The following is a 15,819-nucleotide window of genomic DNA, read 5'->3' as shown; positions in this document are numbered from 1 at the left end:
AGGGGTAGTATGTCTGTTCATCCGAGAAGTAATAAAATGTACAATAATTTGAAACAGATAAATTGGTAGCCAGGAATGAAACGTGATATTTTAGATTTTGTATCTAGATGTTTGATATGTCAATAAGTTAAAGCTAACCATCAGGTACCTTCAGGACTGGAGTGGAAATGGGATAGAGTTACAATGGATTTTGTATCAAGGTTACCTCCGAAAAAGAAAGATGTCATTTGGGTTATCGTCGATCGTTTGACAAAGTCTACACATTTTATTCCAATACGTATAGATTTCTCTCTGGACAGATTAGCAGAATTATATGTTTCAGAAATTGTCAGACTACATGGAGTGCCGATCTCCATTATTTTAGATAGAGATCCGCGATTTACATCACGATTCTGGAAAAATTACAGGAAGCTCTAGGTACACAGTTGCATTTTAGCACTGCATTTTACGCTCAGAATGATGGTCAATCAGAGCGTGTAATTCAAATTCTTGAAGATATGTTTCGGTGTTATGTTTTAGAGTTAACCATTAGTCGAATTTGCATATAATAATAGTTTTCAGTCAAGCATAAAAATGGAACCATATGAGGTTTTGTATGGTCGCAAATGCCAAAGTCCATTATATTGGACTGAGCTCAGTGAGAAAAAGATACACAGAGTTGATTTGATTCGTGAGACTGAGGAAAAAGTGAAAGTGATTCGAGATAGCTTGAAAGCAGCTTCTGATTTTCAGAAATCTTATATAGATCTTAAACGTAAAGAAATAAAGTTTCAAGTTGGCGACAAAGTATTTTTGAATGTTTCACCGTGGAAGAAAATTCTCTGGTTCGGTCATAAAGGAAAACTGAGTCTGCGATTTATCAGATTGTATAAGATTACTGAGAGAATCAGACCTGTTGCGTACCGATTAGCTTTATCATCAAAACTTGAAAGAATTCACAATGTCTTCCATGTGTCTATGTTATGAAGATACCGATCTGACCTTCACATGTTATTTCTCCGACGGATGTTGAAATTCAGCCTGACATGACATACAGTGAGTAACCGATCAGAATTTTGGCACGTAAGGTGAAAGAATTGAGAAATAAAAAGGTAGCTTTAGTGAAAGTCCTCTGGCAATGAAATAGAATAGAAGAAGCTACCTGGGAACTTGAAGAAACTATAGGAAAGCAATATCCAATCCTTTTTACTGGTAAGATTTTCGAGGACGAAAATTCCTTTAGGGGGAGAGTTGTAACAACCTGTTTTTAGTGAAATCAGAACAGTGGTTTCGGGACCACAAATCCGAGGTTGGAAGGAAATTTATATTAATATTATTTTATGGTCTATAGTATGATATAAATATCGTATGAAAATTTCGTTAAGAAATTTTATCATTTACATGTCTAGCTTGATTAAAAGGACTAAATTCCATAAAGAGTGAAAATTGAATTCTAGTAGTTAAAAGTATCAAATAGCTATGGGATTTAAAATTAGAGGTCCTTTATATAGCAAATAAACGATTTAGAGGAGTTAGTGGATAAGTATGATTATTCATCATTGGAAATTGAAGAAAATATTAAGGTTAACTTTGAAAATTAAAAATTTAAAGTAATATTAAATAAAAGAAAAAAATCTATTTTCATCATCTTTCATCAAAAAAACATAGAAACCCTAGTCATGGAAGCTTGAGTTTTAGCAAGCTTATTTTGCTCATTTGGGTAAGTATTCTTATCCCGTTTTTCATTATTTTTATATTTTCGAGATTGTAATAGCTCAATATAGCTATCTCGGGGATTAATTTACAAAACCGTTAAAGTATTAGGGTTTTGCCATAGACGAGTATAGTTGAATTTTGAAATTTTATGATTGAAAATGAAAGATTGCTGTTAGATAAACAACTTTTGTAAAGAAAATTTTGATAAAATTATCAATTAGGGACTAAATTGAAAAGATGAAAAATTTACGAAAAATTCTAAATTTTGTGAAATACATGGGCTGCTATTGATAAGTATGAAAATCGACTAGGCTTGAGTAAGGATTAAATTGTATGAATATCATTTTTCGAGTCTAGGGACTAAATTATAATTAATTAAAAGTATAGGGGGAAAATAGTAATATTTCCAAATATGTGTGTTCGATTAAATTGAATATGAATTAAATTAAATTGAGTTAAATTCATTCGTATAGATCCAGATAGACCTAATACGAAGTTAGATCAAGGCAAAGAAAAATTATCGAACTAGTAGCCTTCATATCTACGAAAACTTATCGGGGTAAGTTCGTGTAACTAAATTGTATATTTATATGTTTTAAAATTGAATGTTGTTGTGTGTAATTTGTACAATTTTCCATGTGTAATTATGATCACATATTCGATAATTATCGAGTCTCGTTTGAACGTTAGAAATTCGAAGGATACAAGTGACATGTCATTAGGGTTCCCGATATGGTTGTGATCCTGCATGTGTTGCAGACACACCATAGCTCTCTTGAGCTTTCTGATAATTGGCTTGCAAGAGCTTCTCGATATACAACTTGTATGAGCTTCCCGTTACTTAGCTCACATGAGCTTCCCATTATATGGCTCGAAGGAGTTTCCCGTTTTCATGCTTGTATAAGCATACAAGTACATGAATTGACAAATTATATATTTGTACACTTCATGTGTACTACCCATGTATCCAACGATATTTTAAATGGTTCAACAGGTAAAGTTCTGATATGAAATAATATGAGCTCAAAATGAACAATTACGGGTATATACATGAATTACATGGAAATGATATTACATGATATATTGAAATATGAGATGGATGATACATATTGAGAATAAGTGTTACATGGCTAACATATTGAGGATATGTGTTTAGGCTTTTGGCCAAATTGGTTTGGTTATATTAGCATGCTTACCTTAAATGTGATTAAATGGTAAGTTAATTTCCTTGTTATACGAACTTACTAAGCTTAAATGCTTACTCTGTGTTATTTTCCATGTTTTATAGTAATTCAGAAGCTAATTTTGGTTGGAAGCTGGTCGGAGCAGCTTCACATTATCCATTAGCCATTTCGGTATAATTAGTAAATTAGTTTTGGTTATAATGACATGTATAGGTTAATTTGGCCAATGATGGCATATAAATGTTTTGTTGGAAATGGCTTGTGATGGATAAATTTTGATGTGTATGTAAATGGCCTTATCATGTTTGATGTGTGTTTGAAATGGTTGAATGATGAAAATCTTATAGGTATATTGATGGTTGGGTTGAATGGGTATATTTGGTAAATTATGCATATATGTATTTGGTCATGCAGGTGAAATTGATTATTTGATTGATATGAGTTATATTGTCATTTAAAGAGCCTAAGGACATATTATTGGTATGTGATAGTATTACATGTTTAAGTATTGATTTTGGCTTGATTTGAATGCCTTGTTATGGCTTGTTGATGTCCAAAATGTTGATTTAGGTTGATGACAAAATTGGGTGAGAAATATGTCTAGGAAAATGACCTATTTTTGTCCACATGGACGTGTGTCTCAGCCGTGTATGACACACGGCCAGGTGACATAGTCGTGTGTCCTCTGTATCTTTAATTTTCACAAAATAGAATGCTCACACGGCCTAGCAGACAGGCGTGTTGCTTGGCCGTGTAACCCAAGTCAGAGAGCTCACAAGTTTGGACATGACTGTGTGCCCCTATTTTGAATGCTCACACGACTTGAGAAACGAGTGTGTCTCTTGACCATGTGAGGCACACGGCCTGGCCACACGGGCGTGTGTCCCTTGCACCTTTGAAAAATTTTGATGTTTTCTGAAAAATTATTTGAGTACCTGATTTAGTCTCGACTTATTTCTAATGTGTATTTTAAGCCTTGAGGACTCGTATAAGGGATAATATAATTGATTTTGATTGGTTTCCGACATGAATGTTATATGATATGAGATGCCTGAATATTTGGTCTATAAACTCCTGTAATACTCAGTAATCCTGTTCCAGCGACGGATAGGGGTTAGAGGTGTTAGAGAAGGGTTTCTTGTCAGTGTTTCAAGTCATTAATTTCGTTTTAATGTTGGGAATTAGGACCCTCAATTTGAAGAGAGGATAATTTTTTGCGACTACCCATCAAAAAAAAAAGAAAGAAGAAGATGGCTACTGAGGGTTTTTTCTTTTTAAACCATTATTGGTGAAAAAGAAAAATAGGTTACTATTAATGTATTACAAATTTCAATTCTTTCTAGTAATATGGGTATCTCTATTTGATCAAAAAAGAAAATTTTTTATATTATAAAAATTTAAAACTAATTATTTATTAAATAAAAAATAGAATTCAATTCGGTTTCGGGTATTCGTGATTTTTAAACTTGCATTCCCTAAACTATCCAAATACTTCATTTTGGGTCGATTTTCAAGTTTTTAATTTTTCTTACTCAACCTTAATTAAAATTGCATTAATATACCAAATCAATTTAAAGGCATATAGAAGCGATGATATTTTTATTTTAAAAAGTTATACATTTTAATCTAATAATATTATTTTGATGGCGTTATTATCGATTTGGTGGGGTTAAAAAAGTTGCACTAATTGTGTCATAAACAATTAGGGCACTTCAAAATCCCTATCGACAGTCGACATAATGATTTGGGGTTGTTGGCGGCGCATGGGAATGCCAAATCGTCATAGCAACTAACGATTTAGGGATGGGTGCGTAATTAACACCAATCGTCACCCGTCCCAATAAATATCATTTTGTCCTTTATATGTTGGATCTAGTGCATTAAGTATAGTATTTTTTTGTATATTTATATTTTTTAAACAAAAATAATTTAATAAAATATTCATTAATTACATTAATACCCTTTGTATATTATCCTCAATTTTTTTGCACGCAAAGCAAATGAGAGCATATTGACTCACTAGTTATCTAACGTTTAACTAATATTAAGCGATATTATGTGGTTGGATCATAATATAGAAAGACAACTTGTATTAATAGATAAATTTAAACATGTCCTTAGTTTAATCGAAAATAAGAAAACTGATTGAAAGACTAATATACCGTCTATCAAGTCCAATTGGATGATGCTTTGTCTCAAGCATCAGAGTGGATGACTCCCAAAAGATAGAGACATAGATGTGACTGACTGGATTGATAGTACATTAGACAGAACCCAAGTAAAATAGATCCTAAATCTATTTATGAATTTATTCACTTGTAATGTTCATAGTGTGGTATATCTTAATCTTGAGTGGATGATGGACTATGTATGCGTGACTTGTATACTGTGATGTAAGTAAAAGCCCGAGTTCAAATAAATAAGAAACTGAAAATTGGTGCTGTGGGTATACAACTTTTACAATATGCAGCATAATTTACAACAGTGAAATTCATAGCCCAATTAATAGGTAAATGATATCCCCTCATCGACATTACATAATAGATGAAAAATAAATGTGGTCACGATTCGTTTGTCTTTATGACAAATAACTTGATTATTATTTGATGGTAACTGACTTTTCATGAAAAAAGATGTAATGGTTACCATGAGATAAAATAGGATCATATTGGGAAAACCAAGTTTTTAAAAGAGTTTAAGGATATCCTATAAGGGTAACACAATTATGACAAGGTCATTAGACGAGCACTTATTAAGTAAGTTTCATAATGATATGTAATTAAGGAGAGTTCTATCATGATTCTATAGTGGAATGACTTTGTGACTAAATAAGTTCATAATTAATAGGTAAAAAATTGAAACTTAATTATAAATTATTTGAATCCTAATTATATATGTTTAATCAGTCATTCCAGTAGTTTATTGAAACCAAAATTGAATTGCATGTAAAACCAAATGAATAGAAATGAATGAAAATGATGAAGTTAGAGAAACGGGTTGCATTCACAAATGAATGTGTTTTCTCACTAAATATAGAAATGACTTGAGAATTAACTTAAGATTTTTAAATTATTATTTAATTAATTAGAAATAATTGAAGTTCGAAAGTGAAAGTTAATTAATCATTATGAATCTGTTGAATATGAAATTTGAATATATTTCTTTATAAATTTGGCCCAAATGGTTGTCGTCGCCATAGAGCACGTGTGGCCATGATCAGCCCTTAGATACCACACCTAATGCCTCAGCAACTTCTCTACTGCCACCTCATTTATATCCATTGGGGCTATGACCTTCTAAACAATATAAGAAAACGTTTCTCACAGTTATGACATCTTCAATAACCCAGGAACTGCCAACGTGGAGCCTTCTCAACTGGGCCTCACCTCCACTGTCCTAATAGTTCACTGGAAGGAGCACACATCCCTACTTGACGCAGACCATTTAGTAAGAAAGCCAAGCCCATCTGCGAGCTTGCATTTCAAACGATATACTTCCCCCAGTTCAACCGAAGTTTGGGACATTGGTTCGCAATTATGGTTGGAGCTTTTCCACGATGAGAGAAGTAATGAAAACCCACTAAATTCGCTCGGTTCTGGGCCTTTAATAGATACAAACTCTGGAAAACTGCGAACTGTGCTACTTTATTACAACGACAATAGTCAATAAAGTAGGCAACCGCGATCCACCACGAAAATCCACAGAGTTGACCAGGGACAATCTGGTAATCATCAATGAGATGACAAAAGAACAGGTTCAAAGGCAAGTGAAACCCAGCTTCCAATGCGTGGAGGGGGAACAAAAAACTGCCATCGCTGGTGTCACTGACCTATGCAAACCCTCAAGAATAGGGAATTTGTAGGCAAATTTGGGAATCTCGATTCCTAACGCGCGTAAGGCCCGATGCATATCTTCGTATTTTGTAGTGCAGGGGAAAAAGTTGGCTTTGACAAGGGTTTTGGAAGCACTCCCGTGGTGGGCAACGCGGAACTAATTGACTATGAGTTCCTCTCATTCTTGATATGTTTTCGGCGCAAAAAGAAAAAGAAAAGAATAGAGGAAATTTAAAACCTAAAACGAGAAGTAACTGAGATTTACCTTGAAAAAAGCTTCGACTGATTCCGATTACAAAAAAATTTAAGAGCGTGAGTTTTAAGGTTTCAAAAAAACCCCTTTTAAAGAAGTCTCTTCCGTTTATGTTCTGACGGTTCAAATAAACGAGGGACACCAACAGTTAGATACACGCGAGCACAATTTGTCCCTATACGTGGCGAAGCTGACATAAGGTTACAATAGACATTGCATATTCTATAGGCTGTAATAAACACGAAGTGATGGCCCTAAGGAGCGTCACTTTATAACCCTCTTTAGGCCCACTAGGGGGACTAGATTGTCATATAGTAATAGTCATCGACCCGAGACCTAGATAAGCTTCGGGTCGCCGACCCGTGACCCGACCAGACCCTACCAAATGGATGAACAGGAGACATGCAGCGAGAGGACAGTTAGGGGAACTTGCGATATCGACTCACGGGAGTTGAAGGGAACTCGCGGTATTAGCTTGCAAGAGTCGAAAGGAGTTCACGGTCCCAGCTCGCATACACCCAAGGAGTTCGCATGGAGGGGACTGCAGACTCTAGCATGCGACTTAGAACGATACACATGTCCAACATGCCCGAGGCCTGCTTAGAGTGCCAGTCTTATGAATAGTGAGGTTAATTCATGAGCAATGGAGTCATGAGTAATGGAGTCAAATCATAAACAGTGAAAATATGTATAAATACCCGAATATTTCTTTTAATGAGACACAAAGAAAATTGCTTAACATGCATAATTAAAATTCTATTATTACCAAATATTATTGGTTGGTTTTCAGCACCTCAAAATATTAATCCTCCTCCTCTAAGCAAAACTATCTTTAAACAAATTTGCTAATTCTATTAACAAATGGTTTTTTTTTAACTCTCTTAACAAATAGACTTTTTTTTCTTTTTTTAACTAACAACTTTTTTTCACTTCAAAGCTTAACAAGCATTTACTTCCCAAAGAATTGGGGTTTTTAAACATCTCTGCTTGTGATAGGTCCGGGACTCTTGACCTTTAGTCATGTTGGACGGTAGGGGAGTAAAGGGAGTAAAGAATCTTTACTGTCTCAAAAGGCCAAATTGGCATGTCGACTATCGATTTGGCCTTCTTAGGCAACAGATATTCTTTGCTACATCTGCACCGGATTGCTAGCCATGTGAACCCCAAATCAACATGTCGATTGTCGAATTTGGGGTTCCAAGGATTCCCCATATCTGTTTCTGATGCAATTAGTGCAACTGTTACTACTTTAAATTGTTAACCATCATATTGGTTTGGGGTTTCTATGCACAGTTCATATTATTTAAGTAAAAAAATTCATATTATTTCAATAATTAATTTTTTTAATATTAATCCGGAAAAATAAACCTTGATTAGAGGATTGAATAAAAATTTAAAATTGAATTTCAAATATAATAAGAGTAGAGAGATACAGGAATCATAGATAAACCTTTTTATTTTTCGTTTTCTTATGTCAAGTATATGTATTGAGCTGGTATCAATGGTCTCGCTAACAAAAACCAAACAACGAAACAATGCTTCAATGTTTCTTACGTTTCTCCAAAACTGTAACAACTGTTCCTTGTTCACTCACCTCCCCCATAAACCCTTCATTCCTCTTGTTCTACTCCTCATCTCCGAATCCACCGCCCAATCAACGGCAACCGTCGCCATCGCCAATAGCTTCCCCTACGCGAGTCCTGAAACTGATATCCGCCCAGTCCGACCCTCTCCTCGCTAAAGAAATCTTCGATGTAGCCACCACCCAACCTGGTTTTCGTCACTCTTACTCTTTCCTCGTCCTCATTCTCAAACTCGGCCGTTCCAAACACTTCTCTGTTGTCGACGACCTTCTCGTTCGTCTCAAATCCGATCAGTATCGGGTAACCCCGACTCTCTTTTCTTACCTCATCAAAATCTACGCCGAAGCTGATTTACCCGAGAAAGCTCTCAGTGTGTTCTACAAAATGCTTGAATTCAACGTTAAGCCTTTACCCAGACACTTAAATCGTATCCTCGAGCTGCTTGTTTCTCATCGTAACTTGATCATGCCTGCTTTCGACCTTTTCAAGACTGCCCATAAATACGGTGTTTTCCCCAATACCAAATCTTACAACATTTTGATGGGTGCGTTTTGTTTGAATGGGGATTTGAGTATTGCGTACAAACTGTTCAACAAAATGTTTGAGAGAGACGTTATGCCTGATGTCGAGTCTTTTAGGATATTAATGCAAGGGCTATGCAGGAAGAGTCAAGTGAATAGAGCTGTAGATTTGTTAGAAGATATGTTGAATAAAGGATTCGTACCAGATTCATTGAGTTATACTACTTTGTTGAATAGTTTGTGTAGGAAGAAGAAGCTTAGAGAAGCTTATAAGCTTCTTTGTAGAATGAAAGTTAAAGGGTGTAACCCTGATATTCTGCATTATAATACTGTTATATTTGGTTTTTGTAGAGAAGGAAGAGCTATGGATGCTGTTAAGGTTCTTGAGGATATGCCTTCAAATGGGTGTTTGCCTAATTTGGTTTCTTATAGGACTTTGGTTGGAGGGTTATGTGATCAAGGGATGTTTGATGAGGCTAAAAAGTATATGGAGGAAATGTTGTCAAAAGGATTTTCGCCACATTTTTCGGTTTCTCATGCTTTAATCAAAGGGTTTTGCAGTGTTGGTAAGATTGATGCAGCTACTGAAGTACTAGGGGAAATGCTTGAGTACCGGGAAGTACCGCATACGGATACTTGGGGAACGATAGTTCCTACAATCTGTGAAGATTATGAAACAGAGAAAATGGAGGAGATTTTAGAAGAGGTTATGAAGATAGAAATTAAAAGAGACACAAGAATAGTAGAGGCAGGCATTGGATTGGAGGATTACTTGATTAGGAAAATAAGAAATAGATCAAAGTGACGTTGTATTTTACTACAGATAATGCAGATTTAATTGGCTATATATGTTCCCTGGTGTCCAGGATTGTTGAATGGTGTTAATCCAGGTATGTGTCTGCCTGTTTTTCAGTATTTTCTTAGCACAAGGTTTAAGTAAGATTGAGCTCTTGTTACGATGATTTGTTTCAAAGGACGGGAACATAAGCACCTAGTTTTATCTTTGGTTAGAATTTTGAGCAAACTTGTTGAAGCAATTCAAAAACACTGGATATAGCAATTAAAAAGGGTGAATGTACCTGGCAGTTCTCTTTATATCATATCAAATTAGTTCCTCTACTATTAAATCAATCAAATTAATTCTTGTATTATTAAAAAGAATCAAATAAGACCAAATTTCGACAGAATTAGCAAACACCATATAAAAAATGTCATTTAATCCTTGTATTAGTAGTGGTTGATTTTTTTTAAATATTAAATGTTAACTTTGTTGCACTTTAACTTTATTTTATTCTTTTAATTATTCAAGGGATTAGATTAATACATTTAATAATAGAGGACTAATTGGATCCAAATCCTATAATAGAGAGACTTGACATGTACTTTCACCAATTATAAAGACATTTTATTGCTTCTGGTGGCTTGATATTGGTATAGTGTGGTGATTGCAGGTAAATTGGATGATTGGGTGTCTGCCTCGCCACCCTTTAAAGGGATGCTGCTGATGCAGAGATGCCATCTGCTTTCTGATATTTGGATTCACATAAAAGCCATCATAAAGAAAAGCTTCAATGGCTGCAAGCTGTTTGATTCAATAAAGGTTCACTTTATTACAGTCTTGGAGATGTGTTTCCATGGTCCACCGGCCTTTTTGCCGGGTATCAAGGTGGTTGGTGGCAGTTGCAAAACGTTTCTTCGAGCAATTTTATTTGTAAAATCATTTCCTATTTGCAATTGAAAATTGGGCCTAATTCATTCAGGTGTTGCAATTGAAAATGGTCCCAACTTGCAAAATGTATACAAGAAAAATATGATGAAAAATATGAAGACCATCAAACTATGAGCATGGCAGGAAATAGAGCCTACCAAGCTTTGGGGTTTGCCATTCAAAGCAATTTATCCAAAATAACAAATGGAAAGTATGTCATGAACCCAAAATTTCATATGGATAGGCAACCTAAAGAACACAATACTTGGTACACAATAAACACTAAAATCAAGTGAACGCGTGACTGTTACCACAAACTAAACATATGTGACCATGAAATAATAAATAAGTTGACATAAATAGTTTTGATCAACCTCCTATTTTGAAAGCTTAGACCTGAGCAGTGCCTTCAGTGAACTTTGGGTCCTCACATCTATATCGGCCATCAGGTCCGATTCCAAAACCTTTTGGATCCGCAAATACATTTTCAAGCAGCTGGCTTCGAGGAGGAACAGGGCTTTCGTCTGCAAACTCAACGGCTTCCTCTACCACCTCATCTATCTTTTTATCTATAGCCTTCAAGTCTGCTTCACTGGTCAGATTGTTCTCAGTGAGGTATTTTTTCAGTGCTGTGATGGGATCTCTAGCAGCATAGTGAGCTTTCTCAGCTGCCAAACAAGAACCAAGAAATTGAATCATTTTATCTTTCAGTCCCCACACTTTAATTTCAAGCATAATATAACAAACATATTTCCATGGAACATACAGAGTTAATCAGTTCAACTTTAAGACTATTTTAGGACTAGCACAACACACATGGATGCAACTTGTTCTTGTTTTAACAATGTAACAATAGCCCTAGCAATAACAAATAAGCAAAGATGATGAAAGGCTTACCAGGGTCACGCAGCTCATCAGGGTCAGCCAATGAATGTCCTCTAAACCTATATGTCTCACATTCCACCAATGTTGGACCTTCTCCTCTCCTAGCTCTGCCAATTGCTTCCTTAGCCACTTCCCTCACTTTCAATACATCCATCCCATCCACATGAACACCCGGCATCCCGAACGCTGGTCCTTTCTTATAAATCTGAGGATCAGAAGTAGCCCTCAAATGAGACATCCCAATAGCCCACAAATTGTTCTCAACAACAAACACGATGGGCAATTTCCACAACGCTGCCATATTCAAACACTCAAAGAACTGTCCGTTGTTACAAGTCCCATCCCCAAAAAAGGCCAAAGTGACGTGATCGCAATCCACTTCTTTCAAAACCTCCCTCTTATACTTAGAGGTAAAAGCCGCACCGGTGGCAACAGGGATCCCTTCACCAATAAATGCAAACCCCCCGAGCACATTGTGCTCCCTCGAGAACATATGCATCGATCCACCTTGGCCACGGCAGCAGCCGGTGGTCTTACCGAAGAGCTCACTCATGACAGCACGTGCAGAGACGCCTTTGCTTAAGGCGTGCACGTGATCACGGTAAGTACTGACGACGGAATCTTGCTGCTTTAAGAGCTTAATGAAACCAGTTGAAACAGCTTCTTGGCCATTGTAAAGATGAACGAAACCAAACATTTTGCCTCTGTAATACATCTGAGCACACATATCTTCAAACGCTCTTCCTAATACCATATCTTCGTATAATTCCAACCCTTCCTCTTTTGTAATTAACTAAAATTTTACAAAAAGAAAAGAAATTTAAACATAAAATAAATAAATAAACCCACAGATTTGGCATGAAACAGATGAACATAAAGAAAGTAAAAATGGGGCTGTTACCAGATTGGGGGTAGACTTGGATTTGTTTTCCTTGACGACATCGGAGACGGCGACGACGGTACCAGATCGACGGCGGAGATTCAAATTGGAAGAAGAACAGAGGCGGATGAGTTTGCGGGTGGATCCGAGGAAGGGTGAGGCGATAGTGGGGATTGTAAGAGGGTTGTTTTGAGAAGTGGTGTTGAGAGGGAATGGTTGGGCAGCGAACTTGGAAGGTGAGAAAGCTGTAGCCATTTTCTTCCTAATGGGGAGGGAAGAAGGAAAAGGAGAGAAAATGGGAGGTGAAGAAGGAAGAGAAAGTGGGGAGGAGAATATAAAAGAGAGGAAAGAAACAATGGGGGCGGAGAAAACAAGGGGAAAGGGCGTGGGAATGGTCGCAGAGAGCGTTGGAAGGATTTTGGTATTTAGTTGATGAAGTGGAAAGCCAACCAAACCAGACTTAACGACATACGTTAATTGTAAACACATTTTTCTTAAAAACAATTATAAATACAAATCCCAAAAAATTCAATAATAGATTTTTGTTGCTTATGTTTTAGGGAGGTTTTGGCTGTTAACCATTTGGTTTGCTATGTAAATTGAAGAATTAGGGAAAATTTGGGCTTGGTAAAAATTAGGTTTTTATTTGGTCTACTATGTTTCCAATTGCGTCCCTTTTTAAGTAGACATATAGAATCATTCGAATTTTAAATTTTAATTTTAATCAATTACATATATTCTTTCAATTTTTGATTAACTTTATGTTTGAATTCTTTCAAGTTAAAATTTTGATTCCAAATTATTTAGAAGTCCAACCATTTTAAAGTCAAATAATTTGTAACGACTTATTTTTCAGTAATATCAAAAAATTTAATTTTGATATCTAAGTTGAGTTACTTAGAAAAGTTTTAATTTTGTTAGTGATTAATTAAGCAAAATATCTAGTATAATACAAGGCCTAAGTTGTAAGTGAGGAATTGAGAATTTCATCAAGTCTTTAGGATACGATTAAACCAAGGATCAAAAGGGGAATTTGCCCATATTTAATTATGGCTAATGTTTTGAATTAATAAAAGCCATCATTTTGCACTATCTTAAAAAATAAATGTGAAAGTGGTGAGATGATAGCATTTTTATCATCTTTCTCATAGTAGAGAAGAAAAGAAGGTTTAAGTCCATCCTCTATAATCGGTCAAATTTGGTCAAGGTAAACTTTCCTTCTAAAATTTTTAAGTATTTTTAATCTATTTAGCATAGTAAAGTTGATCCATAAGTTAGATTTTTCAATTGTTAAAAGTTATTCAAGTTATCATTGAGTTACATGAGAGATGTGTATTTTGTATTAAGCTACGGCTTGTAATCTATGCATTATGGAATGATTCACATAATTGTCAAAACTTGTATAGGTTCGTAAATGGTAAACACTCACGTAAACTTGATAGAACGACTAGAATACAATTGGCATGTCAATATGGTCGTATGCACATTTCTTTATGGGTTTTGATGGCAATACAGAGACTATGTTATATCATTGTAGAATTCAGCATTTGTTGTAGATCATCGGATATGCCTTGCGTCTACGGAGACCTTGGTGTGATGGTGAATGCGTTTTCATATGTATATATATTTGTTGCCTACGGGCTTTGCACTCAGATGCTTTGGTGTAGTGTAGTTCATGCTCTTTTGAGTTATCTTGGTGTGGTGTAATTCACCCCGTGTCTGAGTCTATTTTTACTAAGGTTGTAATAGGCTAAACGTTAAATTGAAAATGAAATTAAGGAATGAAAAATGAAATTGATATGTCATGAACTTTTGAAAATATAATTATTATGGTATAGAAGAATTGTTCATTGGAAGGAGTTGAGAATTATATGATCACGTAAGAAATGATATGGTTCTTCGATGCTTTTGATTGTGATTATGATTTTTGACACTTGATTATTTATATGTTTACCTATGCTTACCTTATCTTGTAATGTTATGTGTTTTATTTAATTAGATTGTGCTTAGTTCACTTGGTATTTAATATGTTCACCTAGGATCAAGGTAAGTATCGTGAACTCTATTTGAACTGACTAAGCATTGAGTACTTATTTACCATTATTTCTTTACGCGTAGATTCCCAGCTTATGGAACCTCAAAGCCTGCTTTGAGCGGATGCCACACTATCCATAAGGTAACAAAAGTATTCTTATTTTGTTACCAAATGTTGTGGGTCTTTTGTAAGTACTGATCAAACTCATGTATGTAAGGTTTAAGTTTAATCTTGTTATGATGGATCTAGAAACTGTCTAGTAGTTGTTTGTTATATATTATTGATTAAATCCTTTTGCTATTGTAAGCCCTATGATCCTATTGTGCATAGGTTTATTTGAAATGTTATGAAGTTGAAATGTGGTAATAAGTTAATTGGATGATTAGTTTCTTACTTGTCAAATTAACTAGATGGTGGGAAAGTTTAGTATTTATCAAGTATGTAAGTGATTAGGGTCTATGTATTGAAATAGGCATGTATGATGTTTTAAATATGATCTTTGAGTCTCATAAGTTATTGTCTTAATCAAGGTGTTGTTTGGGATCATTTTTAACCAAATGGGATTGGTGTTTAGTAATTTTGTTTTAACCAAATGGGATTGGTGTTTAGTAATTTTGTAAGAAATAAGCCATTTTTAAGTAATTTTCCTCAAACTCATAATATTCTCTGGTTGAAGTCATGATATCAAATCACTGTCCTCAAAGTCGCGACATTCCCCTATTGAAGCTGTGACATCAAACTATTATTTTTAAAATCACGATATTTCTTAATAAAGCTGCGACACTAGAAGTTAGATATCCTTAGTGTCATGACATACATTCTCCAATGTCACGACCCAATTCCGTTCTAGGTCTTTTTTTCATTTTGATCCCTCATTTGTTACTAACAATTCACGAGAACTTTTGTAAGTTAACTAGAACCCGAATTTAAAATAATAATATATTTAGCTCTTAAAATTCATTTATTTTGTTAAATACATGATTAAACTTAATTTGTTGATATGATTCTTCTTTTGAATGTTGAATTAAATCTATAATTGCTATTATCTGACATTTGGAATACGACGATTGGATCGAATCAAGTGTGGGATACTTCATCGTTAGTCCAAATTGTTTTTCAATTGTTTCAAGTTAAAATTAAGTTCCAACCAATTTTAATTTGAGTTAGATTCAAATTCAAATAGAATTAATTCTAGGGTCTAACTAATTCTAATTTGAATTAGACAAATTCCTTTCCACAAAT

General features: G+C 34.9%; 2 protein-coding genes across 3 annotated transcripts; one reads left to right on the top strand and one right to left on the bottom strand.

The window, feature by feature from the left end:
- The first annotated feature begins 8,412 nt into the window (after nt 1-8,412).
- LOC107923393 (pentatricopeptide repeat-containing protein At4g01400, mitochondrial) lies at nt 8,413-10,964 on the top strand. 2 transcript variants are annotated; one of them, XM_016853611.2, is made up of 2 exons: nt 8,413-9,959; nt 10,521-10,964. In XM_016853611.2, the coding sequence occupies exon 1, from the start codon at nt 8,501-8,503 to the stop codon at nt 9,872-9,874; it is 1,374 nt and encodes a 457-aa protein (XP_016709100.2). In that variant the 5' UTR covers nt 8,413-8,500; the 3' UTR covers nt 9,875-9,959; nt 10,521-10,964. The 2 variants fall into 2 exon arrangements, with proteins under 2 accessions (XP_016709100.2, XP_016709092.2); XM_016853603.2 differs by having other exon boundaries at nt 10,507-10,964.
- LOC107923382 (pyruvate dehydrogenase E1 component subunit alpha-3, chloroplastic) lies at nt 10,893-13,194 on the bottom strand. Its single transcript, XM_016853594.2, has 3 exons — nt 12,564-13,194; nt 11,675-12,455; nt 10,893-11,445 (listed from the first exon to the last, which is right to left on the bottom strand). The coding sequence occupies exons 1-3, from the start codon at nt 13,029-13,031 to the stop codon at nt 11,168-11,170; spliced, it is 1,527 nt and encodes a 508-aa protein (XP_016709083.2). The 5' UTR covers nt 13,032-13,194; the 3' UTR covers nt 10,893-11,167.
- Between the last annotated feature and the right edge of the window lie 2,625 nt (nt 13,195-15,819).

Source organism: Gossypium hirsutum, chromosome A12, assembly GCF_007990345.1.
Source record: "Gossypium hirsutum isolate 1008001.06 chromosome A12, Gossypium_hirsutum_v2.1, whole genome shotgun sequence".
In the NCBI taxonomy this organism is placed as follows: domain Eukaryota; kingdom Viridiplantae; phylum Streptophyta; class Magnoliopsida; order Malvales; family Malvaceae; genus Gossypium; species Gossypium hirsutum.
Note: the sequence above shows the minus strand (reverse complement) of the source record. Positions and strands in the feature narration are given on the sequence as shown.